Source organism: Eublepharis macularius, chromosome 8 (genome assembly GCF_028583425.1).
Source record: "Eublepharis macularius isolate TG4126 chromosome 8, MPM_Emac_v1.0, whole genome shotgun sequence".
Lineage (NCBI taxonomy): Eukaryota > Metazoa > Chordata > Lepidosauria > Squamata > Eublepharidae > Eublepharis > Eublepharis macularius.
In genome coordinates, this window is record NC_072797.1 from 23,466,644 (window position 1) to 23,493,235 (window position 26,592).

General features: G+C 39.9%; 1 protein-coding gene across 3 annotated transcripts in view; it reads left to right on the top strand.

The window, feature by feature from the left end:
- Window positions 1-26,592, top strand: part of NIPBL (NIPBL cohesin loading factor) — a 153,091-nt gene that overhangs the window by 124,998 nt on the left and 1,501 nt on the right. For 2 of the 3 annotated variants that reach the window (XM_054986280.1, XM_054986282.1), the window contains 19 exons: window positions 1,130-1,228; window positions 1,336-1,482; window positions 1,877-2,011; window positions 2,218-2,316; window positions 3,008-3,061; window positions 4,416-4,524; window positions 4,755-4,891; window positions 6,544-6,684; window positions 7,018-7,111; window positions 7,206-7,360; window positions 7,553-7,643; window positions 8,029-8,202; window positions 10,912-11,102; window positions 12,572-12,679; window positions 14,366-14,566; window positions 22,925-23,071; window positions 24,402-24,694; window positions 24,942-25,116; window positions 26,082-26,267. In XM_054986280.1, the coding sequence (XP_054842255.1) occupies window positions 1,130-1,228; window positions 1,336-1,482; window positions 1,877-2,011; window positions 2,218-2,316; window positions 3,008-3,061; window positions 4,416-4,524; window positions 4,755-4,891; window positions 6,544-6,684; window positions 7,018-7,111; window positions 7,206-7,360; window positions 7,553-7,643; window positions 8,029-8,202; window positions 10,912-11,102; window positions 12,572-12,679; window positions 14,366-14,566; window positions 22,925-23,071; window positions 24,402-24,694; window positions 24,942-25,116; window positions 26,082-26,267 (2,736 nt within the window). Of the gene's footprint in view, window positions 1-1,129; window positions 1,229-1,335; window positions 1,483-1,876; window positions 2,012-2,217; window positions 2,317-3,007; window positions 3,062-4,415; window positions 4,525-4,754; window positions 4,892-6,543; window positions 6,685-7,017; window positions 7,112-7,205; window positions 7,361-7,552; window positions 7,644-8,028; window positions 8,203-10,911; window positions 11,103-12,571; window positions 12,680-14,365; window positions 14,567-22,924; window positions 23,072-24,401; window positions 24,695-24,941; window positions 25,117-26,081; window positions 26,309-26,592 lie in introns of all 3 variants that reach the window. The other variant, XM_054986281.1, reaches the window with a different exon arrangement.

Here is a 26,592-nt window from a genome sequence, read left to right on the forward strand (position 1 = left end):
GACTGAGACTCCAGAAATATCTGTCTTCTTACTTAGTGCGGTTGGTTGGTATTCAGTGGGTTTTTGACCCGGAGTGTATGGGAAATGGGGATGGAAAATAATGGGATGTTTGGAGTCTTCTTCTGGCTTATTCCTGCCCCCGCCCGCCCCCCCGCCCCACGCATCATGGCATACGAGAACCCATTGATTAGGTTCCTGTGCAAGGAAAGCATCATACATGTTACTTCACTTTGGATATAATTCACCTTGCACTGTTGTTGCACAGCCTCTGTTCATGTCAGCGACCTAGACCACCACCTCAAATCCAAGGACAAGTGCCCCTATCCCTTTAGCAAGCCATGGCAAGGGTGTCCTGGGCCAGGCTTGTCTTTGTTTTGTTGCTTACCTGAAATGAGAAGCCAAGTCTCGTTGCAGCAAATTCTGCCATACAGTTACTTTTTGAAGGCAAATAGCTATCTAACTATAGGCGGGATTGGTTAGCCAGCTATCCTGATCTCTGGCTCCCTCCATGCTTACCTACAGTGCAGACCTCCTCTCCTCTTAGATCCTAAGCTTTACTGCAGTAGCATGGCACTACTTCTGTCATAGTCCATGGGGGGTGCCACCCATTCCCAGCTCCCCCTGTTGACCTAAATTCTTGGTAAATGTAGCAGGGGGTGGGCACACACCTACTTTCCCATTGTTGGCAAGCCTGGTGAATCCCTAGATACTCAAATTCTGTACCTACCTCAAGTATTAGAATTGGCAGTAGCACACTGCTTCCTTTGATGTTTGGAGCAACAGGACATAAGAGACCACCCCAACCCCCCATGGCTTGTCTCTGTGTGCAAATCAAGCAATTGTCGAAGGGTAAGAGTTGGTGACTACCACAGATAATGGTGTAGCTACTGAGCAAAGTCAGGATTTGTTGACCTGTGTTTGGGTCTTGAATGGAGGTTGTACAACAGCCATGCCAGGTGGAGTTCTCCCATTTGTAAATTATGTTATATTTCTGATAGCTGGTTTTTCATTATGTTTTGGTTCTAGCATGTGTCCCCCCACCCCACCATGTCATTTTTTTGTTTATTAAACATTGTCTGATCTTTTCAAAATGCAATAAAATGCCATTTTTTTGTTTTGTTTTTATTAGATTCTGCGTGTGCTTGGTGAAAATGCAATTGCTGTTCGAACAAAAGCCATGAAGTGTTTGTCTGAGGTTGTTGCTGTAGACCCCAGCATTCTAGCCAGGGTAAAAGAAAAAATCTATAACCATACATACATACTTCCTTCTGTTCTCACAAGCAACTTTTCTAGCTTTTTCTTACTTTACTTTTTTATTTTGCCTGTTGCTTTTAGTTGGATATGCAACGAGGTGTTCATGGACGGTTGATGGATAATTCCACTAGTGTACGAGAAGCAGCCGTTGAGTTGCTTGGTCGGTTTGTGCTTTGTCGACCGCAGCTTGCTGAACAGTATTATGACATGCTGATTGAGCGAATACTGGTACAATTACTCTTATTTATGAACTTCTTTATTATATAGCTTTTAATGATTACAGTGAAATGAAATGTAGCTGTTGTTTAAAGATCAGTGAATCCTTTAAGGATGATAAGATCTAATGAAGTGAGCTCTGGCTTATGAAAATTAATGCTGAAATAATTTTTATTAGTCTTTAAGGTGCTTTAAGGACCTCTCTTTGATTTTATGAGGAGGGTTTCTTTCTTTCATGTATACATTACAGTAGCCACTTGCTTCAGTTTATTAATATAGTTAAGATCTATATGATCAAGATCTATCAAAATTTGTATTTCTTGTCTGTTGCTAATAAATGATACTATTGTATGATAGTGCATTTTTAAAAACTGGGAAAAATTAATTTCCTTTTTCCTCCTTTCAGGATACCGGTATTAGTGTCAGAAAGAGAGTGATAAAGATTCTTCGGGATATCTGCATTGAACAACCAACATTTCCCAAAATTACAGAAATGTGTGTAAAAATGATTCGCAGAGTCAATGATGAGGAAGGCATTAAGGTACAATAAATTTTTCACTATAGGCCTCTTTTATGAAACCCTGAATTCTGCCTGCTGAATTCCGATACTTTTGAACTGGTCTTCTCCCAGATATGCTGTTAGCATATTGAGTTTATTCAAACCCGGGGGGAGGGGAGGGGGGTTGTGTGGCTTTTTAGAGATTTTGCAAGCTGACTTAGCTGTTAATTATCTCTTTTTCTTTCCAGAAACTGGTAAATGAAACATTCCAGAAGCTGTGGTTTACTCCAACACCTCATAACGACAAAGAAGCTATGACCAGGAAAATACTGAACATCACTGATGTGGTATGAATGAGAGTGAGAATGCTGTGTCTAATCTGGTTATGGTTTAGTTGAGCTATGTAACATTGGTGCATTGAAACACAACCTCCCTCCCTTCAATGCTTGGCTCCCCCGATATTACATTCAAGCAAATGCTGTAGCTTGTAGCATACCATTATTATGACTTTTCCCAAATTTAAGCTGTTTCCCCTTCTCTCTCTACCTTTGTGGTAAGTTTCCTTTTTAAAAAGTCCTTCTTTTAGCATAACTCACATGCTGGATTGAGTTGGATAATGAAACTTTATGGTTTGGATTGTAAACAGCACATATGAAGTCAGGCCAAGGGGAAGGCAGCTTTTGCACCTCCCCTTTCCACAGTAGATTTCTTCGTTTATGTTCCTGTGGGTCAGCAGACTTTTAGGAAGAGTTCGGAGAGGAAATTGGGAGACTGTGGCAAGAGAAGGGGGGACCTGGGGGGAAAATTCTTCCTCCCAAATGTAAAAGCCATTCTATTGGAGGAGCTGCTGCTGTTGCCCGTATTCCAGAGATCTTACATTTAATGCAAGATTAGGTTAAGTAAAGGTTACAGTTAGAGATAGAAGAGATAGCAACTTCAAAACGATAATTGTAAAGGTTTGAAAGCACTTGACATCTGTATATTAAGTTACTTAGCTTAATATTAATCTTCTCAAATACATACACTTTTCTCTTTTAGGTTGCAGCTTGTAGAGATACAGGATACGACTGGTTTGAACAGCTTCTTCAGAACGTAAGTAATACCTTTGATATTGTGTACTTTAATTTTAAAGTAGAGCTGGCAGGCTTCTTGATAGTTGATTAAATTTATTTAGTTAGTTATTTTTGCCTTGCTCTGTCATATTTTACTCAAGGCACTTTACAAAGGGACCATAGTTCCCAAATAATAACTAAGCACAATAAAAATATACTAAAAGGAAGGAAGAAAATCAAATTTATCCTAAAAAACAACAAATAAAAAATTCATAAAACCAAGCAACAGTTGATTTAAGCAACAATATAAACAACTACAATAAGTAAAATCAAATTAATATCACTTAGAAAAAGGATAATTGCATGAGGGTTTCAGAGAGGCTCCCCAGTAATGTTAAACTTTCTGACTTTTCTCTGTCTCTCTTTTTTCCAAACTTGATCTTAATGCTTGTGACTGGTTCAGTGTAGCTGCACGCCATATCTGGACTTGAAGTAGGCTGCCCTCTGAAGTGCCATGGCTAAATGACTTTACCGGCATTAAATACCGTACTTGTGCTTAATACGTATGAATGACAGACAAATGATTGAATAGCTTCCTAGGGTTTTTTTAATTTAAGGGATGTATATCCCATCTTAGTATTAATTGATTTTGTGTTACTGTTAGAAATACTAACAAAGTTTGTGTTCCTTTGGATCAGAGTACAAGACTCTAAAGCCGTGCATATCTGCCCTGGCTCAGATGGTAAATCCAAAGCCAGAGAACAACTGGTCTCCTCCCACCTCTTACACCCCCTCTCAATTTATCTGTCTTGCTGATGGGGAGCAATGTGATGACAACAGATGGCTTTCAAAAGGAGCAAAAATTCTTACAGGATAATTCCTCCATCTTTTTTCCTTCCCCCATTTCTTCCTCAAGTTCATTCTAAGAATTGTAGTGCCCAGAATGCCTTAACTGTTAGGCTTTCTGGGCAGGATGCTTTAGGAAGAAGGGGAAGGAAAGAGGAATGGGGAGATAGCTGCAAGGACATTTTCTTTCTCGGCTGCTGCCACCACATTGCTGCACAGCAGAAAGGAGGGAGAAGTTGGAAGTTGGGATGTTTGGAACTGAAGGAAAGAGCACTCCCAATAACACCACTGGGTGAGCCATATAGTTCTGAGTTATCTGAGAACTCATATTCCAACTCAAATAAAATTAGCTTTTTGACAAGATAGCTTGGTTACTCTCAAACTATTCAAGCTGAGGAGAGCTGGAAGGAGTTCACACATCATTGGAAGTATAGAAGTGCTTTAAAGTCTAACAAACGTGATCATTGTGTCTTTCTGTGGTGTTGAAGAGAGCTTGTATATTCATAGATTCAGCTATCAATGTCAAACTTGTATTTTGTATGTTGTAGTTGCTGAAGTCTGAAGAAGATGCTTCCTATAAGCCTGTGAAGAAGGCCTGTACTCAGCTTGTGGATAATTTGGTTGAACACATACTAAAATATGAAGAATCTCTGGCAGGTAAAATTGTTATTTGAATTTTAGTACTTTGCTATTTAGGAGCTTTGGTTGGTATTGGAAACCCCATATAGAATTCAGCGTTTAATGCGCAAAGTGGATAGAAATGGTTTCAGAACTGTGACAGTCGTCCGTACAGTCACATAGCTGAAAGGAAGGAGTGGACATGGTGCACTTGACACATCACTAATGTAAAAGTAGCTCATCTCTCTTTTTTCCCTTTGTGTTTGCAGATTCTGACAACAAAGGTGTGAATTCAAGTCGGTTGGTAGCTTGCATAACCACTTTGTTCTTATTCAGCAAAATCAGGCCCCAGTTAATGGTCAAACATGCTATGACCATGCAGCCATACCTTACCACTAAATGCAGTGTAAGTACAGAAAAACTCACTACTTGGCTTCTGATATGTTCATATAGAAATAATGGTTGAAAGCAGTTATGTCATGTTTATTGCAGTGAGGAATAATTGTGGCTTTAGGTCATTATCATTCTTTTCTCACCCATAAATTTGTAGAGTTCTTTGACTCTACAAATAAATTAATAGTAAATCTCCTTAAAGGAATGTGATTTTGATGGGAATTCTGTATTAAAAATCCCAGATTTGATAATGAGAGAGAGAGAGAGAGAGAGAGAGAGAGAGAGAGAGAGAGGAATAGGAGAGAATTTAGTAAGGGCAGAGACAAAAGATACTTAATTATTTTTGTTTATTTAAAACATGTCTATGCCTCTTTTTCACCCAAATAGGGTCCCCAAGGCAGTGAACATCAAAATATTAAAACATTTCAACAATAAAACAGCATTTAAAATAATATATATATATATAATTATTCAACAAAACATATAAACACACACGACACCACAACCAGTGAGGAGGACCAATAAAAGTTGTTGGGGGGTATGCCAAACAAAACAAAGTCTTTGCCTGCTGACAAAAGACAAGAATAGAGAGTAGAGGCAGATGAATCTCCCAAGGGAGGGAGCACCAAAATTTCAGCACCACGACCAAGAAGTCCCCTTTTCAGGTTGTCACCTGTTTAGCCTTAGATGGTGGGGTGGCACCTGAAGCAGGGCCAGCAAAAATGACCTGAGTGGATAAGTAGGTTCAGATGGAAGAAGGAAGTCTTTAATATACCACGTGGAGTGGCTGCTTTAGTAAATGAAACTTCCCACTGAAATCCCTACTAGAATTTTTCTGTCCCTCACATCATATCAGGTGCCATAAGAGTTTCTCCTCAGAGTTCCTCCTGTCTTTTGATTCCCATCCTCATAGAGGTGTCCTGCTTTGGTGTGACCATCTTATTCCGTGGCTCCTGAGAGAACCAGAGGATGGCAACTTACAGACGAGTACACAGCTGGTTGTCTTCCAGACGGTTTCTGTTGCCACTAATCATACCAGAGCTGTACAACTGACAAATTCCAATGCATGGAAGAAGTGAATAAGATTCCAAGATGCTATCTTGTGGAAGTTCTGCTTGCAGACAAGTACAGGGGAAGGGCACTCACAGCATAAATACGTCTTCCAGCTTTTCTGTGTAGATTGGAAATCATAAAATGAAGGCTTCAAGCTGCTGAACTCCTTGTTAGAAGATGTATTTTATGCTCTATAGCTTGGTTGCAGCAGTGTGGATAGTCAGAAACCTCTGTGCTCTTCCAGTAATCTTATTATAAAGTTGAAATTAAATATAGAAAACGTTTTATGCTTAAAAAAGAAACCTCTGTGCTCAACACACACTTCCTTTAGACGATGCAACTTTTCTCTATGCCCTGCGGATGGTTCAATCAATACGCACTACTGAGCATCATTTTATTTTCCAGTACATAAACTGTCCCTCGTTGGTGTTGCCTTTCATGTTTATATTAGTCTAGCAACACAAATCATCCTTTCATTTCAACAGCGCATGTGTGCTTTGCATGTTATATAACAAACTAACAATGTTATAAACCTTATATTCCCAAGACCTGATATAGTGCAATAGTAAAAGCATAGCCAAGATCTTACATGGTTTAAATACTTCCCTACAGACTCAGAATGACTTCATGGTGATCTGCAATGTTGCAAAAATTTTAGAGTTGGTCGTGCCACTGATGGAACATCCAAGCGAGACCTTCCTTGCTACGATTGAAGAAGATCTCATGAAGCTTATAATCAAATACGGCATGACGGTAAGGTTTAATTTCTTCTTCAGACTGATCTTTTTGTTTTAATCATGTTTAAAATGCTAGATTGCTTTAAAAATTATGCATGTATCTCTGCATATTGAAGTTTGATAAGTAATCATGGACAGTGGGGTTATGTTAATTTAATCTATAATAGATATGATTTCTAACTTGGCCTGCCATAACTTTTTGTGTATATAGTAACTCTCTTGGTTATAGAAATATTTTCATAAAAGTCTTAGAATCTCAGGGCTGTAACAGTTTCAAAATAAGAACTTTTGTATGGTTTTGGAATATCTTGGAGATTGTTTCTAAGAATACTTTCTGTTTTATTTCCAGGTAGTGCAGCACTGCGTTAGTTGTCTTGGGGCTGTTGTAAACAAGGTCACTCAGAATTATAAATTTGTGTGGGCCTGTTTTAATAGATATTATGGTGAGTTAACCATTAAAAGGTCTTGATAAAAAATAGTAACTGACAAAAATTTTATATGAGACCAGTTGTGAAAAAACTTGTTTCTTTTTTCCAGGTGCACTTTCAAAGTTAAAAAGTCAACATCAAGAAGATCCAAACAGCACAATACTCACAGCAAATAAACCAGCACTCCTTAGGTCCCTTTTCACTGTGGGCGCATTGTGTCGGCATTTTGATTTTGACCAAGAAGATTTTAAAGGCAACAGCAAGGTAAACGTGCTGTATTTATTTGCTTACTGTTGCGTATTTGAAAGTAAGTTCGGATGGACTGAAATCCCTGGGATAAATGACAGCTAAACTTTTTAGGTATGTGTTTGGGTATTAAGGACTATTTTTTAAAAGGAGCCGAGACATTTCCAGTTTTTCTTCTCTTAACAAGCCATACTATTTTCCTGTAACTAGGTTAACATTAAGGACAAAGTACTTGAACTGCTGATGTATTTTACCAAACATTCAGATGAGGAGGTACAAACAAAAGCCATTATCGGTCTAGGTAAGAACTTACAATAACTTGCAGTTTTATTTTACTTCAGATATACATAGTATGCTGCAGATAGAAGGCTTTGCTAATGCAGCATTCTTTGGGAATGTTGGCACTTTCAGATAGATTAATATAGTGGTTGGGAACTGTATCTGAAAACTGATGCATTAAAGTGTGATGTCATCTCTTTTTAGATATGAAAGTATCCTTTGCTATACTTAGCTATCTTTATCCTACATTTTTTAAGATTATCTGGAAGAAATCAAGTTGCCCTAAAATATGAGTGTTGGTTATTACTTGTGCTGTATTTTAAAGCAGTCAGGACTTTGTCTTAAGGTAATGCTTCAGGAACAGCAAGTTTTATTAAGCAGGATTTTCTCTTCTTATTTTCTTTCAGGGTTTGCATTTATACAACATCCGGGTCTAATGTTTGAACAGGAGGTGAAAACACTGTACAACAACATTCTTTCTGATAAAAATTGTTCAGTAAATTTAAAAATCCAGGTGTTAAAAAACCTCCAAACATACCTTCAGGAGGAAGATACGCGAATGCAGCAGGCAGATAGAGAGTGTAAGTGATCAGCGTTACTATACTGAGTGAACAGTTTGAAAGCATTAAGTGGCCACAATCCATTTTCATGTCCATCTCTGTATATACACAGAGAAATGTGGAACATGGCTTAATTACTAATTAAAAGTTTTACAACTAACTATGTTTGAAAGGATCTACACATTTAGTGGAATGTTGAGGTGGTAGGTGTCAGTTAGATGGTAAGTGTAGGATTGCATTTTTTTTAATGTTTCCAGCAAGTAGTAAACTACCAGAGTCAGGAAAGAGATACGTTAGAGCCTTTCCCCCTGTTTTCCCCCCAAGAAATCTGATTTAAAGGAAGGTTTTGAAGGAATTCTTGAAGGCTGTTTTAACATGAGAGAGCATTGGGAAAAATGGTGTCCTGCAGTCTGAAGCAGTGTTGTCTACTTTTCTGTCTTATGATTTTACCACTTTATTCCACTGCATGTCTAAAGACTTTAAACTGTAGGTCATTAAAATAGTTTAAAATGTTTGATGTGGAGATAATTGACTCTTCATGCAGATAATCAATATATCTAATTTTCAACATCTGTGCATACTTAAATCTAGAGGTAGTGCCATGGACAGAAAAATGCCCCAGTTTTGCAGAAACATCTGAGTTCTTAAAAAGAATGTTGGGCCAATGGGCTTTAGTAGCTAGAGTTTGACTACGGTGTCAGAGATCCAGATTTAAATCCCCGCCCTGCTATGAAAGTTCACAGTATGTCCTTGAGCGAGTCACATATTGTCAGCCAACTTACCTCAGAGGAGAGAATGGTGTAAGCTGGTTTTGGTTCTTGTTGTGTAGAAAGGCAGGATCTAAATGAAGTAAATCTATATATATATAAAGACAAGTGTCTTGACTGACTCATCAATGCCCAGAACCCTGGGACCTAGAAACATGAAATTTGGGGAGAACATTCCTTTCATGATGTAAACATCCACTAAAAAGGGATTTTAAGAAATTCACCCCGTTAGTGGGTAAAGTGTTTTTTCCCAAAAGGATACAGCTTCCCTGTGTACCTGGCAGGCTGCTGTCTGCTTGCGCCCTTGCCCACTGCCAGCTCGGCCACCCTTCCCTGATTGGGCCAGCCTTTCAAGGTCATTTGCATATGTGGGCTGATTGGGCCTCACAATATTCCACACCTCATCTCCCCCCTCCCCCGAGACAGTTGGAACACAGAGGTCATTTGCATATGCGGCCTGATTGGTCCTCACCCCCCACATTCTAAACAGTATGCAGTTACTATTGGGAGTCATTGAATGTGTCCTGAGGTAAAATGCACCTCCCAGTCTTCCCCTAAAAGTTCCTGAGGGTTGCCAATCTCCCTGTGGAGCCTGGCTTTCCTGTGTGGCTGGCAGGTTCCTGCCTCCTTGCACCCCCCTCTCTCTGATTGGTCAGCTGTGAAACTCTGTGTTCTGAGGTAAAAATCAGGTCAAGAAAACTGCAAGCAGTTGAAGAAAGACCGTACAAGACTCCTAAATGGGGTAACACGCTTCGCTTTATTCAAATATCTTTGTGAAGTTCATGTACTGTGCTATTATACTACAAAACCAACTAAAAAAAATCAAACCAAAAATGTTACATACCCATAAGTATTATAACTGGATTTAAAGTAATTAAATACTGTAGCGAAGCACAGGTATCAAGCTAGTAAATAATAAGTACAGCTGAAGATGAGCAGATAAAAGAGAGGTTGGTTAGAGGGTGAGAAGGAGAGAAGGAAGAGAGAAAGTTGAAGATACGGGGGTTGCTAGTCGGAGGGAAGGAAGAAATATATGAAAGGGGATACAGGATAAGACAAGCTGCCTTCTGCAGGTCCTTGTGGGTTCACCATTGTGCACCTGGGCCATGGCCCAGCAGCTGGGAAAGAGAAAATACTGGAGGAGGGGAAAACGAGAGATCTCCACAAGTCCTTGCAGGTCCTTGCTTCTGCGTGCATGATTCTGGGTCAGACAGAACCCTCTCCTCCCCCTCCCATTAAGTGAAAAAAGCAGGGCGGGAAGTTTGAAAGCAACACTTTTCTTGCTCCTTGCAAGTGACAAGAAAAGTGTTGCAGCTTTCAAAAGCCCTGCTGCTTTTTTCAACTGGCAGGAGAGGGATTCTCCTCCCATCAGCTGAAAAAAAGGTGCATTCAAATGCTGGTAGCTTTTTTCAGCTGGGGGGAGGGGTTGGAGGGACCCTCGCCGCTACCTCCCCTGAGCTGAAAAAAACGGAGGGAGCAGCAACACTTTTTTTGCTGGGCAAGAAAAGTGTTGCTGCTTTCAAATGCTGTCAGCTTTTTTCAGCTGAGGGGAGGGGGAGAAGGGAACCCCCCTCCTTCCCCTCCCCTCAGCTGAAAAAAGCACTGGGACGTTTGAAAGCAGCAACACTTTTTTGGCTGCGCAAGAAAAGCGTTGCTGCTTTCAAACACTGGCAGCTTTTTTTCAGCTGACAGAAGGAGGATTCCCCTCCCATCAACTGAAAATCAGCCAGTGTTTGAAAGCAGCACTTTTCTTGCCATTTGCAAACAGCAAGAAAAGTGCTGCTTTGAGCTTCCAAAAAACGAACCCAACGAACCGACCTAAAGTTCATCGCAGTTCGTCACAAATGGGCTTTGATGAAGCACCAGTTCGTGAACCATAAACCAACTTGATTCATGACAAACTGGTTCGTATTTCGGTTTGTGCCCATCTCTAATGATAACGTTTGGTTTCTGTATTTTATAGGGAAGAAGGTGGCAAAGCAAGAAGATCTGAAAGAAATGGGTGATATTTCCTCAGGGATGAGTAGCTCAATCATGCAGCTCTATCTCAAACAGGTCCTTGAGGCTTTCTTTCACGCGCAGTCCAGCGTACGTCACTTTGCTCTCAATGTTATTGCACTGACGCTAAACCAGGGTCTTATCCATCCAGTTCAGGTATGCAATAACATGTGTATGGTTTTTCATTATATTTTAAATAATGTTTAGAGGCTTCTCAGGATATTCAGCAAAATTATAATAGTGGCTTAAAATAACAATGCATCTGCTCAGGGTTCTGATAATTCTTTAAATCCACTATTTAAATCTTGTGGAAGAATATCTTGGTAAACCATTTTGCTGAACTATTACCCTACAGAGGTTACTATCCCACAATCTTTGGCTTTGGTTTCTGTGAATTATATTCACCTCCCTTTTAAAAAGCCATTCCATCTGTTCCCTGTTTATAGCTGTTCTCTCATTTCTTGTAACACGGTCTATGAGCACCAGCAAACCTAGTGCTTCTAATTACTATATATACTGCAATAAAATAAACAGAAGTTCAGAATTACAGAAAGGAAGGGGAAACCACTGCTAGTCAGAATAGACAATACTGGACTACATAGACCAGTGGTTTGATTTGGCATAAATCAGTTCCTAGATTTATTTGGTAAATGGATCTCTAGTGTGTATGCCTTCTGTGTGAAATGTTTTGAGACAAAAAACTTTCTGTATAAAAATTCAAATTTAACTCACAACTTGTTAGAAATTCTCATATAGCGAGGCAGAACTGAAGCAATTAGCAAAATTTCATAGATGATATTTACAAACTCCATGTATAAAACAAATAGTTTGCATGGGTCTTCCTTTCACCTGTCATACTGAACAATATATCTCATTCTGGCAATATAGTTGGATAATTCCATTTTTATAATGTGAAGTGCTGTTTGCATGATGAAACCCTACTTCTAATATACATGTTACATTCCTATCATTACCCTTGGGAGACCTGCAGTAATATTTAAAGGAATCCATTTCAGACCCATGTTTTGCATGCATTTTTGGATATGAATAAATGCATACATCATAAGGTTCTGAAATGAATTTCTTTAATTATATGGCCTTGGTTACCAGATGTTACCTAACTTGAGAAAATGTAATATGGACTAATATTTTTATGTAGCGCTAAGATCTGTGTGGCAATGTATTATCCATTTAGAGTTATCTGGTTCACTTTAATACAGGTATGCTCTTGTAAATGGGCTGGTTGCTTTCAGCTCTGTGGATGGTAATGCTAACTGGTTTCACTCAGCCTTAGTATCTTTAGCTGCTAACACGTAGCAAAAAAAAGGGTTGTATAAACTTTTGCCTGAATTTCAACATAAGTGTTGTCATGGTGTCATTATTTCATTTACTGAGTGGCATCCTTTAATTATCTTTTTTATAGTTCCTATTGGAAATCATGTATTAAATTATGAAACTGTCAAAGTGTAGTTCTGTGGCATTCAGATTGTCTCCCATGGTTTGTTCCGTGACACCTTGCAGGTTTATAATGAATGCTTGTAGCTTGTCAACCAATTGAAGAAAAATATAGATGTGCACAGGCACATGTGAAGATCTTGCAATATTATTTGTATCTCTTTTTTCAGTGTGTGCCATATTTAATAGCTATGGGCACAGATCCAGAGCCTTCTATGAGGAACAAAGCTGACCAGCAGCTGGTGGAGATAGACAAAAAATATGCTGGATTTATTCATGTATGTACACTTCTGTTTACTTTCCTTACTACAAACACTCATTGCTGAAAATATATATGACATCATTCAGTATCAACCTGTATTCAGGATAAGGAAGAAAAGCCTCTTTCAACTTCTGCAGCTAAAATAATTGGGGTGAACAATCTCTTTTCCATTGAACGTTTGGACATACACACTTGTGCGCATAATATAACATGCAAAATAACAATCCTATAGGGAGGAATATCCAGCCAGGAATTCATATACGTTTCCTAGAACGCCAATTGAATTTGCGAGTAAGGATTCCTATCTAACATAGCAAGTCCTTTTGTGATATGTCTCCACTTCTGTTTCATCCTGCCTATCGTGCATTATGCCAGATCTGCATTAAAAAAAAGCTAGTAGGTCAGTTGCAGCCCATTGCAGAAATTCCAGATTCCCACTGTTTGATCTTCTGCTACTCCTTGTAGAAGCATCATAGGAGCTCTGTAAAGGCCAACACACGTGTGGGGGAATACCTGCTTCATTACATCTAAACCACTCCTCCTCTCTATGGGTTTTGAAGTCCATAGTGAAGTTGGCACCAGGTTTTCCTGTTGCTGTAACCAGTCACTCATGCTGCAAAGCTTATCTGTATCCAAGACCCACTCAGTGTATGATGTACTGGGAGAGTGAAAGTTTGTGTTCTTCTGCATTTCAACTGAGTGAGGGGCAAGAGGACACAAACTAAGCCAGGGGGGAAAAAAAGATGAAAGAGGGCAAACTGCAGAAAGGGCTGTGGGATGAAAGTAGAGAAAAACTAACAGTGCAGAGAAGAGGGAAATGCTGTGGGGTACAGGGAAAAGGGAGGCTGAGAGCATCTAGCATGGAAAGAGAAATTGGAGACTTGAGGTGGGCTTAGGGACCCATAATAATGTAGAAAAGGAAGAGGGGGAAAGTGCTAAGGGTTAAAATTGTAACAAAAACTCTTTTTTTATAATCGGTAGTATAGTAGTACATGAATTAACCATAAATGTAAAAGTTACCATAATGATTTATTGTGGATTCTTGCACTAGGGTAAACTCTGTCCATCCCTGGCCAGTGCCACTTCTCACACTGTGCCCTTTTAATTTCCCAGCCATATAGGTCAAACCTTGCATAGAGATATTGTTTGCCATATCTGACATTGCTGTAGTATATGTGTCAGTTAATTCAGAGAAAGCCAGTATGGTGTAGTGCTTAAGAGTGTTGGCCTACTATTTAGGAGACCCAGGTTCAAAAAACCTCTCTGCCATGAAAGCTCACTGGGTGACCTTGGCCCCAGTCATACACTCTTAGCCTAACCTGCCTCACAGGATCTTTGTGAGGATAAAGTGGAGGCGGGGGGGAGAAGATGTAAACTACTCTGGGTCCCCATTGGGCAAAAGGGCAGTTATAAATAAGGGAAGTAAACAAATAAACTCTTTTGTCAATAAAGTCTCAAAATAGAAATTAAAGTTTACCTATAATTATCCTAAATCCACCAATATCAGTGTATAGAAATTCGTCATTGATTCTGCTAGAAGATGACAGAATGAACATTTTAAACATCATCCACCAGAAACCTATTGAGGAAGATAAAAATAAAACAGTGCCACCAAATTCCAAAAGATTTGTGTAAAAAAATATCTTCTGTCAACTTTCATTAAGCAAAATTGAGATTTATTTGCATGCCCCTCTGATTTCAGATGAAAGCAGTGGCTGGTATGAAGATGTCTTACCTGGTCCAGCAGGCAATCAACATCTGTCCAAAAGATCCTGTGAGGGGCTTTAGGCAGGATGAATCCAGCAGTGCTTTGTGCTCACACCTTTACTCAATGATCCGAGGGAACCGGCAACACCGACGAGCCTTTCTAATTTCCTTACTCAACCTCTTTGATGACACAGCTGTGAGTCTAACACAAGCCTTTGATACTCTTTTGTACAGTGCTTATGATGGATTTGGATAGCTTAAATTATGCATCTCAAAATGAATTGGAAAACTGATACACTGATGCCATTTATTTTGCCCTGATTCAATATGAAATATACCCCCGAAGTTCTCTATTTTGGATTGGGTATAAGGAGATGCCAACTAATCTTGGAGTTAAGATCCTGCCTCCCCCCCACCATTCCCCAGGCTTTCATAAGTAAGAGCCTTTTTAAGGTCTGTCTGAGGCAGTGACCAAGTGGTCTATGGTTAGGTTCCTCTACTTGTGAGCTGGATCCTCACCCATCTTGGCTGTTAAAATCAAGTATGGACCCCATAAACGAGCCATTGAGGTCTGTTGTAAATCAGTCATTAACTCAAGACTCCCTCCCCCAGCCCCTCAAACAAACTGTTTATTAAAAAAACCATCCTTAGACAAAAATGACTTGGTCAGTTATTGCCCAGTCTCTAATTTTCCCTTTCTGGGCAAAATGATTAAAAGTGTAGTAACTGACCAACTCCAGGTCTTCTTGGGTACCTCTAGTACTTTGGACCCATTTCAGTCTGGATTCAGGCCAGGCCATGGGACAGAGACTGCTCTGGTAGCTTTAGTGGATGGTCTCCGTCTGAATATAGACAAAGGCCATGCTTCATTATTGCTCCTTCTGAATCTGTCTGCAGCCTTTGATACAGTAGACAATTCCATCTTGTTGAGGCATTGGGAGGCAGAAGTGGGTATCAAAGAATATCTCCTGGACTGGTTTAAATTGTTTCTCAACACCAACCCTTTGCTGTTGGTCTCCAGCAGCAAAGGGTTGCTGTTGGAGACCAGCTCTCTTCAGAGGAGGAATTGTCTTGTGGGGATCCACAGGGCACAGTCTTTTTTTTAAAATTATTTTATTGGTTTTCTCATATAAGGATAGGGTAAAAGGGGGATAGGAAAAAAGACATAAAATAAACATCATAAAGTCTGCCTGAGTCAGCATTCTACTTATCTACATATTTCATCTTACCAATCATTTAACTCTGATTATTAGTAGCAAATTACAATAATGTCTTCATATGATTACTACATTCAAATCATTATATTTGTTTTTTATCCAGTTGTAAAAAGGGCCCCATGGGGCAGCAAAATCTTCTTCCATTTGTCCTTTCATTAGTGAAGTTAATTTGTCCATTTCTGCGTTTTCCATTATCTTTGCTATTAATTCCTCCTGTTGGGGTATTGTTGATCGTATCCAATAAGATGCTAGTAGAATTCTTGCTGCTGTTACTCCATGAATTATAAAATATTTCTGATCTTTATCCAACTCTTCTGGTATGCAGTTTAACAAAAATATCTCCGGTCTAAAGGGAATTGTACACTGTAGGATTGTTTTCAATAATTTATGCACCAGTCCATTATCCAGAATTTATGCACTTCTTTACAAGTCCACCACATATGATAAAATGTTCCTGTATATTTCACATATTTCCAACAGTTATTTGACATATTTTTGTACATTTTAGCAAGTCTGTTCAGAGTTAAGTACCATCTATAAAACATCTTATATAGATTCTCTTTAAATGCAACTGACTTAGTTATTTTAACATTCACCTTCCATATCTTATTCCATTGCATCGAGTCAATGCTACATCCTAAATTTTGTGTCCACTTAGTCTTATATTCTTCCACCCCCTCATTTTTATTCTTCATTAGCATTAGAAATACATGCATCTTTTTTATCAATTTCTCATCAGAATCACAAAGCAATTTTTCAAAGGCATTTTGTTCTACATAGAAACCTCCCAATTTTTAATCTTTATTGTATCTGGACTCAATCTGGGCCCTTGACCACCAATCTAAATTAATACCTTGCTCATCTGTAGCTCCTCTTTTGTTTTTAATATTACTTTATCATCTAGGTGGTCTTTATATCTAATACTCTTATCCAAAGAAAATATCTTTGGTTGTGAGAACGCTTCTAATGGTGATCCCCATTGTGGAACTTTGGAGTAAACTTAATGATACAGGTTTTTCCCACATTGTTTTAAGGGATTTTCTAATCAGATGGTTCTCGAAGTACTTATGCCCTTTAGCTTTCCCATACCATAAAAATGCATGCCGTCCCAGCTGCAAGTCATGTCCTTCTAGTGTCAAGAGTCTTTGATTTTCTAAGAGAATCCACTCTCTCATCCACACTAAGCAGCACGCTTTATAGTACATTTTCCAGTCCGGTAAGGCAAAACCTGCATTCTCCTCTTTCTGATCTTGGAGTATTTTCAATTTGATCCCTGGTTTTTTTCCCTTGCCATATAAATTTAGATACTGGCTTGTTTAGATTGTCAAAGAAGGACTTGTTAATAGACATGGGCACGATCCAAAAAATAATCCCGATTTAGCTGATCGTGATTCTGCAGCGGTGCCGAACCCATACCCGAACCTTGCCGATCAAGTCCCGTTTCTGATACAGAATCGGGAATCGGGAAGGCCGAAGCAGGAGGGCGCCCAACCACCAACACTCCCCCAGACCAGAGTGACCAGGCACTAGAGTGTGTAATACTGTGTGAGCCCTCAGCCAAGGAGGCGCCCACTGAGCTTGGCCCCAGAGCTAGACGGCAGCCCTGGAAACAGAGAGAGAGAATAGGAATAGAGCCCAACCCCAGCTGCAACACTCCCCCCCAGACCTGAGCCCTCAGCCGAGGTGCCCACCGAGCTTGGCCCCAGACCTAGGCGGCAGCCCTGGAACCAGAGGTGATAGCTCCCTATTCCCTAATTCCCTATCCGCTGAAGCCCAAAGCTAAAGCTCCCTCTCTCTCTCTTGCGCTTTCTCTCTCCCAAAGCGGCAAGCGAGAGCTCGCCCCTGTCCCACTCCACCCGCGAGTGGAAAGTGAAACTTTGTTGCGCAGCACATGGCTATTTATAAAGCCTGGGTCTGCTACGCAGGAGGGCTGTGTTTGGCTGTAAGAGCTGCCTCTCAGGCTTTGCAGGGATGAGATTCGAGTGCCCATGGCTACAGAAGAACACCCCCTTCCCCCGCCCTCCCCTCTCTTCTCCCAAATGGACGAGATGGGCGCGTGCTTTTCTGGCTGCTCCGTGGTTGGAAGGAAGCCCTGCTGATCAAGGAAAGCTGGGCTTCCATTCAGGTTTCCAGGGCGACAGAAGGAGGGCAAACAGCTCCGGCATTCCCCAGGCTCCGTTTCCATGGGGCTCCGTTCCCTCGGGAACAGATGGCTGGCGCCAGACTGTCTGCAGACTGCAATCCTGAAAGTAAACCGATCGATCCGATCGAGACCTGATAGAGCGCTCCACCTGACCGCTGAACAAGGAGCCGTGGACGGAACTGATCAGCCCGGTCCCGATGGCGCAAACGCCAAAATCGGGGCAATTTTCAGACCGTAATCCCGATCGTGCCCATGTCTACTTGTTAATACAAATCGGGATGGTTTGGTATAAAAATATAATCCATGGTAATATATTCATTTTAATGGTTGCAATCCTTCCCAGCAGTGAAAGATGTAATCCTTTCCATCTCTCTAAATCATTCTTGATCTCTTGAAGCAGTTTCACATAGTTATCTGTCATTAACGAACTACATTTGGATGTTAAAAATATCCCTAAATATTTTACCTTCTTTTCTAATTGAAATCCTGTCATTCCTATAAGTTCAATTTTTTGGGCTGTTGTCATATTTTTAATTATCATTTTTGTTTTCTGATAATTAATCTTCATTCCAGCCATCAAACCATATTCTTTGAGGTGGTGTCTATTGATTCCAGAAGCTCGTCTAGTATAAATAATAAATCATCCGCAAATGCTTGTACTTTATATTTATGACAAGGGCTGTGCACAGGTGGGGAGATTCCGTATTGCAAGCAGCGGCGGGGCCCTTTAAACAAGCCCCAAAGCATTTCCGAATGCTTCGGAAAGCTTTGCTTCCGCTTCGGGAATACTGAAGCTTGCCGAATCGGGTCAAACCCGAATAGCACAGCCCTATTTATGACCTTTAACAGCTGCTCCTTTAATTGCCACGTCACTCCTTACATTTTTCATCAATATTTCCAACATCAAAATAAATATTAGTGGTGAAAGAGGACACTCTGTCTCGTTCCTTTTTCAATATCTGTCACTTCAGTATAATCATCATCATCGCTTCAGTCGCTTTTATAAACTCCATTCCAAGTTCCATCTCCTTAATTTGTTCAATAAAGAATTGCCAATTAATGTCAAAAGCTTTTTCAGTGTCTAAAAATATCATAGCCATCTGCTTCTCAGAATGTGCTTCATAGTATTCCAACAGGTTTAAGGAAATTCTAATGTTATTTCTCAGTTGTCTTTTAGGGAGAAATCCTGTCTGGTCTTGATGTATTATTGTATCAGATTTTTTTCAGTCTTGTAGCTAATATTGTAGCAAATATTTTATAGTCACAATTAAGCAAAGATATGGGTCGTTAATTTTAATTTCCTTCATATCTATTCCCTCTGTATGTATTAATGATATTGTCGCCTTCATCCATGATTCAGGCAAGGATGTATCTTCCACTGCTATGGTAATCATATTTTTGAAAGGTAGAAGGATAACATCTTCTAATGCTTTATAGTATTCTGCTGGGAGTCCATCTGGGCCCACAGGTTTCCCATTATTTTGTTTTTTGTATAGTCTCCACTATTTCCATTGCCATTATTGGGACAGTCAACCACTTTTTCTCCTCAGATAGCTTCGGTAGGTCTTGTTTTTGCAAATATTGTTTTTGCTTTTCTACTGTTATTTCGACTTTGCCATGTAGTTTTCTATAGAAGGTTTCCACGATTTTCTTTAATTCTTCCTTTTGTGTCCTTTTTGCCTCATCATGTAGGCAGTGACTAAATCTTTTCTCTTTTTCCTTTTTGAGTTTATAGGCAAGCCATCTCCCTGATTTATTTGCATGTTCAAAATAATTTTGTTTAGCAAATTTAATATTCTGTGCAATTTCTTCCGTCAGTAACAGATTTATTTGATTCTGTAAAGCCTTAATTTTGCCTTTTAAGGTTGTATTTGAAGGATCTCTTTTTAGTTCTTTTTCATTCTTCTCCTGGCTTTCCATAATATCATTGTAGTGTTGCTGCTTCTCTCGTTTTCGTTTAGCTGCGTACCTTATCGCCAATCCTCTGATATATGCTTTACTTGCGTCCCAAACAATATGCATATGAGTTTCAGGCTTTATATTTTGTTGAAAGTAATGTTTCATTTCTTCCTTTACATCTTGTAAAAAAAATTTGTTCTTCAATAGTTGAACATTCTATCTCGATCTAAATTTTTTTGGTACCTCTGCTATTTTCACCATTAAAGGATTATGGTCAGCGTATGTCCTGGGTAGTATATCAGCATCCTTGACTTCTTGCAAAAGAAGTGTTGCTGAGATCCAACACATGTCTATTCTGGACCAAGATTTATGAGAGTCCGAATAAAATTTATAATCTCTTCCTGATGGATTTTTTATTCTCCAAGCATCAATCAGTTTATATTCTTCTGCCAATCTAAGAAAGGATCTTGGAAGTAGTCCTTTTGAATTCTTGCCTTTCTTTATTGTAGTCCTGTCTAGGTCTTGATCAAATGCCGCATTGAAGTCTCCTATTAAACATATCCATATAATCAAATCTTGCCAAAACCTCATTTAAACTCTGATAAAATTTATCTTGGTGGTCCTTTGATGCATATATCATTGCTAGCAAAATCTTCTTTTCTTCAATAAAGATCTCTACCATTAGTGTTCTGCGCACAAGGTGCAGTCTTATCCCCCATGTTATTCAACTTCTATATACAGCTTTAGAGATCTTGAAGGATGTTGTACTCCCCACTTTCGATAGAGTTTATCTGACCCTTGCAGGCTTAGTTAAGAGCCTTTGGCTTATACTGGATTCAGCGCTACTACTAGAAAAGCAAGTTAAGGCAGCTGCAAAAATTGTTTTCTACAACCTCAGTCTAGCCTGAAAGATGGCTCCCTACTTCGAAATGGCTGATCTGGCTACCTGGAACCATGTCATGGTAACATTGCGACTTGGCTACTGTAATAGGTCTGCTCTCTAAGTTAACTCAGAGTCTCCAGCTGGTGCAGAAAGCTGCAGCTTGGTTATTATTGGAAGCTAGGAGAAGAATGGATTTTAATCCCATTTTGCAGTACCTTCACTGGCTAGCACATCGAAGATCTTCATAGCCTTGGTCCAGCATATCTACAGGACCGCCTCTCTCCCTATGTTCCACCATGGTAGCTTCACTCATCTCAGCAGGGCCTTCTGTAGGTGGCACCCTACACATGGGCAAAATCAACAGCTGCTTGTACATGCACGTTCTCTGTGGTGGCTCCCACCTTATGGAATGGCCTACCTGAAGAGGTCAGGAAAGCTCCCATTCTCCTGACTTTCTGCAAATGATGCAAAACTGAATTATTCAAGAGGGCTTTTTACTCAGACAGGAAGGCTGTATTGTAAGGAACTGCCTTGATCTGGATAGCCCAGGTGAGCCTGATCTCATCAGATCTCAGAAGCTAAGCAGGGTTGGCCTTGGTTAGTAATTGGGTGGGAGGTTGCAGAGTCAGGTAATGGCAAACCACCTCTGTTAGTCTCTTGCCATGTAAACCCTGCCAGGGGTCGCCATAAGTCATGCTTTGACTTGAGGGCACTCTCCACCACCACTGTAAGGAACTGGTATCAAAGAGATGTATCAGTAAAGAGGTAGGGACCATAGACTTTACTGCTATGTAGTATCTTTTGCTTTAAGTATGATCCTACCGGGTAGTTCTATGCTGTTTAATATGTCAGTCTTAGATTTGCTTACACTCTGTTTCCGCAGTTCTTCAACTTTTTATTTGATTTCTGCTGGTTTTAAATCTTCACAAATTTGCATTTATAGACCCTATTACACAATTTATTGAAATGTCCATGAAATTGACTGTACCAACACTGTGTAATCTGCCTTGAGTCTCAGCGAGAAAGCCAGACAGTAAATAAATATAGTATATAAATACTGGCCTGTCTCAAAGAAAGGTGAGGTAGGCAGCAAATCAATCCACCCCTCACCCCAGAAACCTTTTTTATTCTGTCTGGTTCTGCTTAGTTTCCTTCCAGTATCTAGGCCCCTTTTCTGGTTTGGCCCGATGCATTTCTTTGTTTTGCTTGCATGTCTGGTTGGTGGCTGGAGGAATCAGAAACAGAAGGCCCCTTTTCTGCACATGTTGCACTGCTTAAAGTTCCAAGATCAAAAAGAGTCCAGTAGCACCTTTAAGACTAACCAATTTTATTTTAGCATAAGCTTTCGAGAATCAAGTTCTCTTCGTCAGATGCCTGATACAGAGACTGGTCAAACACAGAAGAGCAGAGGGAAGAGGCAATTGGGGGGGAGGGGGAGGGAGCAATCAAAACATTCCTTTGCTAGTATATGTAAACATCTCCTTTTGGTGTGTGTATCAGTTGGCTTCAAAGGAGTTTGCCCTGTTAGTTTGTAGAAGCCAAACAGCTAGACCATCCAATTCCAATGCAGTATGGGCCTTCGATAACCACAGCTCTCCCTGCCAGATGCATCTGACAAAGAGATATGTGGTTCCCGAAAGCCCACGCCAGGTACCACTGAGCTCCCCCAGACCCCACCTCTGTAAAGGAAATCTGTTACCTGTGGTAATGTGATAACCAATCATAGTCCCTATTCAATCCCAGCTTGACAGAGTCAAATTTGCATATGAATTCCAGTTCAGCAGCCTCCCGTTGGATTTTGTTTTTGAAAGGTTTCTGTTGAACTACAGTGACCTTTAAGTCTTTGATGGAATGTCCTGGTAGGTTGAAGTGTTCTCCCACTGGTTTCTGGACGTTTCCATTTCTAATGTCAGATTTGTGTCCATTTATTCTTTTGCGTAGAGGTTGGCTGGTTTGTCCAATGTACAGAGCAGAAGGACATTGTTGGCATTGTTCTACAAACTAACAGGGCAAACCCCTTTGAAGCCAACTGATACACACACCAAAAGGAGATGTTTACATATACTAGCAAAGGAATGTTTTGATTGCTCCCTCCCCCTCCCCCCCCTAATTGCCTCTTCCCTCTGCTCTTCTGTGTTTGACCAGTCTCTGTATCAGGCATCTGACGAAGAGAACTTGATTCTCGAAAGCTTATGCTAAAATAAAATTGGTTAGTCTTAAAGGTGCTACTGGACTCTTTTTGATTTTGCTACCACAGACTAACACGGCTAACTTCTCTGCATTTAAAGTTCCAAGGGTTGTGCATGTTCAGAATTTGGGTAGGCACCATATATTCAAGGAAGAAGACTCTGCGTTCAGCCCTTTGTGCATAGAAATGAAGGTTACAGTGTACTTTTTTTTTTACTTTCACAGAAAACAGAGGTGAATATGCTCTTGTATATAGCAGACAATCTAGCTTGTTTTCCCTACCAAACCCAGGAGGAGCCACTTTTTATAATGCACCATATAGACATTACATTATCAGTTTCTGGTAGTAACCTTCTCCAGTCATTTAAAGAGGTAAGTGGGCTTACATTTTAATCTCTATTTCTTAGACAATAACCTCTCTTAGAGCCCAAGGTGTGTCTTCAATCATTCAGAATGCATTAAATGTGTTGAAACTCATGGAGATCCAGTGTTTTGCAGGGTCAGCTTCCAATATAGAAGCGGCCCATTATGCCTTGGGAAGGTTTAATCTACCGAACCAGAAGGCAGGCAGAAGTCTACATCACACAATGTACTACAGCAAGTTTCATATTACATCTTGTTGTTATCCAGAACTGCCACAAATGTTGCAATGCAAATTTCAAAATTTAATAAAAAGAGCCAGGTTCTTATAAATTTGTCTTGAGTCCAACTTTTCCTTGATGATATATTGTTAAAAGTTGTAATAATTCTATGCCAAACACAGCATAGCTAGTGTCTTTTATCTAGATTTGACCCAGTGATACCGCTGTTGCAATGATTAAATATCTAACTAAAATGGCATGATCTTGTACTACTTGCACACTATTAGAATGTGGACAAAAATAAATTTGAGTAGGGGTGTGCACAGGAAAAAAAAATGGTTTGGTAATACCAAATTGGAAACAGTGGAATTTGGGGAATACTGAATTTATTCTCCAGTTCAGTTTGGTAATACAGAGCAAATTCGGTACAATTTGGCCATTGTGTTCCCTGTGGAAAACTTAATTTGGAAAGTTCCAGTGACCTGGAAAATGTGTGGTCATTTTTGGAACAAATTTTATCAAATTTGCATGGGACTTACTTCTAACTGTCCTCTAATGACTCCCCCTCAAAGTTTCATAAAGATTGGACCCTCTGGGGCCATTTTATGGCCCCCCAAAGAAGGTGTACCCAGCCACCTCCAATCTCCATTATTCTTTGTGGGGAAAACTATGGGGACTGTCCAGGGAGCAGAGGGTGGCATTTGACAAGCAAAATCTATCAAATTTGCAGCAGACCTACTCCTAACTGGTCTCTAATGACTCATCCCCCCCCCCAAGGTCTCATGAAGATTGGACCATGGGGGTCATTTTATGCATCCCCCCCCCCCCGAGAAGGTGCCCATAGCCATCTCCAATCTCCATATGGGGAAAACCTACAACTAGCCTATATTAAAAACATTATAATAATAATACAATACAACTCTCAGAATACCAAAAAAAAGTATGAGTTTTGACATGCATGCTAGGTGCGTTCCTGAATTTTTACCTTTAAATTTTGTACAGTCTGGGATTTGACACTTCATGTTTTGAGAACAATTAAGTTAATGACTGGTCTTCAAATCACTTTTTAAAGGAGAGTGTGTGTGTGTGTGTATAATGGTGTTTGCCACTCTCTCTTTCAGTCTATGGTGAAATATAAAAAAGAGCGGAAGCTTTCATCTGATGAAGAGAGCGAGAGTGAAAGTAACAGCGAAAGTGACAGTGACAGCGAGGAGGAAATCCACAAACCCCGGAAGTCTCGAAAACGTGCAGATTCTGAGTCAGATTCTGATGAAGAGAATGATATAAACGCTGTCATGAAGTGTTTGCCAGACAATTCAGCCCCCCTGATTGAATTTGCAAATGTCTCCCAGGGTATATTGTTGCTTTTGATGTTAAAGCAGCATTTGAAAAACCTCTGTGGATTTTCTGATAGGTACGGCTAATCGAAGTTTTGTTTACTTTGTGTACAATCTCATCTGTCCTCCATATTCCTGAAATTCTGGTGGGGACTGGATTCTTCAAGATCTTGAAGTAGTTCTTTGTAATGGTGAGATACAGCATAATTTAGTAAGCTTAAAATTGTATTTCAGTAATACTAGCAGTTTGGGAATTGTATACTTTTTATCAACTGACGCAGGACAGTTTTCTTAACTTCTGTTGTTGTTTTCCCCCCATGTTAGTAAAATTCAGAAATACTCCCCCTCTGAATCAGCAAAAGTGTATGATAAGGCGATAAACAGGAAAGCAGGAATTCACTTCCATCCGAAACAGACGTTGGACTTTCTTCGAAGTGATATGGCTAATTCCAAGCTCACAGAAGAAGTGAAGAGGAGTATAGTTAAACAGTACTTAGATGTAAGTTGTGAGATGCAACAGAATTTGAACTTCCTTTGTAAATATTTATTTTGACAAATGATAAGTTTTTTCATTATTTAGAAGGTGACGGATGAGGCTCACCAACTAACATGCTGAGATTGGCTTTGTTTTGGGGCAGGGAAGAACTTTGAACTTTCCTCCCACTGCAAATTGTTGGTCTTCAGTTTGCCTTGATGAGGCCATGATAAAATCAGGGAAATCAGATCAGGCTGTTTCATTTTGGTACCACTTCCATAAGAATCTATAGTAGTTAAACTGTGCCAAACCAGTTAAAAGACCGCAAGAGTCCTCTTTGATCAGGTCAAGGAGCCATCTAGTTTGGCGCTCCCAGATGTCCCACCAGCAGGGCACAGAGGCAACGACCCTTTCTCTTTTATTCCTACCCAGCAACTGATGTTCAGAGGTCTGCCTCTGGCGATGGGAGGTTCCATTTTAGGGTAGAATCTGAGAAAGCAGGGGTGGGTGCAGTTTCTGTGTAGGGGTGGTAAGATTTTTTTGATAAATGCCGGTAATTGATAAAGAGGCCCTAAAACCTTAAAAAGGGGAGCTGGTGGTTCTACTTTGGGACCATTATTTTTGTGGGAGAAACATTCTGTTGGCGGTATGACATTCTTCAAGTATTTCAGCTTCTGCTATGCAGAATTTATGTTAAGCATTCTAGATTATGGATTTTTGGTTTCTTTGGAGGATCTTGCTTATTTCCCTCAACTATTTTGAGCTTAGCAGGAAGCAGCTAGAAAACTAAATCAAGTGAATCATTTATTTTTAATTACTATTTTTAGGGAGACGTTCTAATTCCTCTAAGCGAATGAGAAAAACAAAATCCACACTTTTTATGTGTGCTGTGCCCTGCTGTGTTTGCAAAAGAGGCTTGCAGGCCATGTTTCTCGGACCTTTTTCTGCTCTGTGACAAGTGGCATCTAATTGTCAATATCCCTTCTTAGTTCAAGCTTCTCATGGAACACCTGGATCCTGACGAAGAAGAAGAAGATGGTGAAGTGTCAGCTAGCACAAATGCTCGCAACAAAGCTATTACCTCGCTGCTTGGCGGAGGCAGCCCTAAAAACAATGCAGCTGAGACAGAGGATGATGAGAGTGATGGGGAGGATAGAGGAGGAGGCACTTCAGGGGTGAGGCGGAGGAGGAGTCAACGTATTTCGCAGCGTATTACGTAAAATGATTTTTATGTGCTTCTAAATGTCAGTTTATAATACAATGTACACTGAGTAATGTAATACATATGAAAAAATTGTAGATAGAAATTCTTAAACATTTATACAACTTTTTGTAGAAAGTTTTAACAAAAACAATAAAAAAACCTAGAAGAGATTTATCTAGCATAAAAGATTTTAATTTTCCTTTGGAATGTATTGTGTGTATCCTTTTTATTGTTGCCAAGTTTTTATGTAGCTTTATGATTCATTTGTACATATAATTTTATATATCAATAAGAGT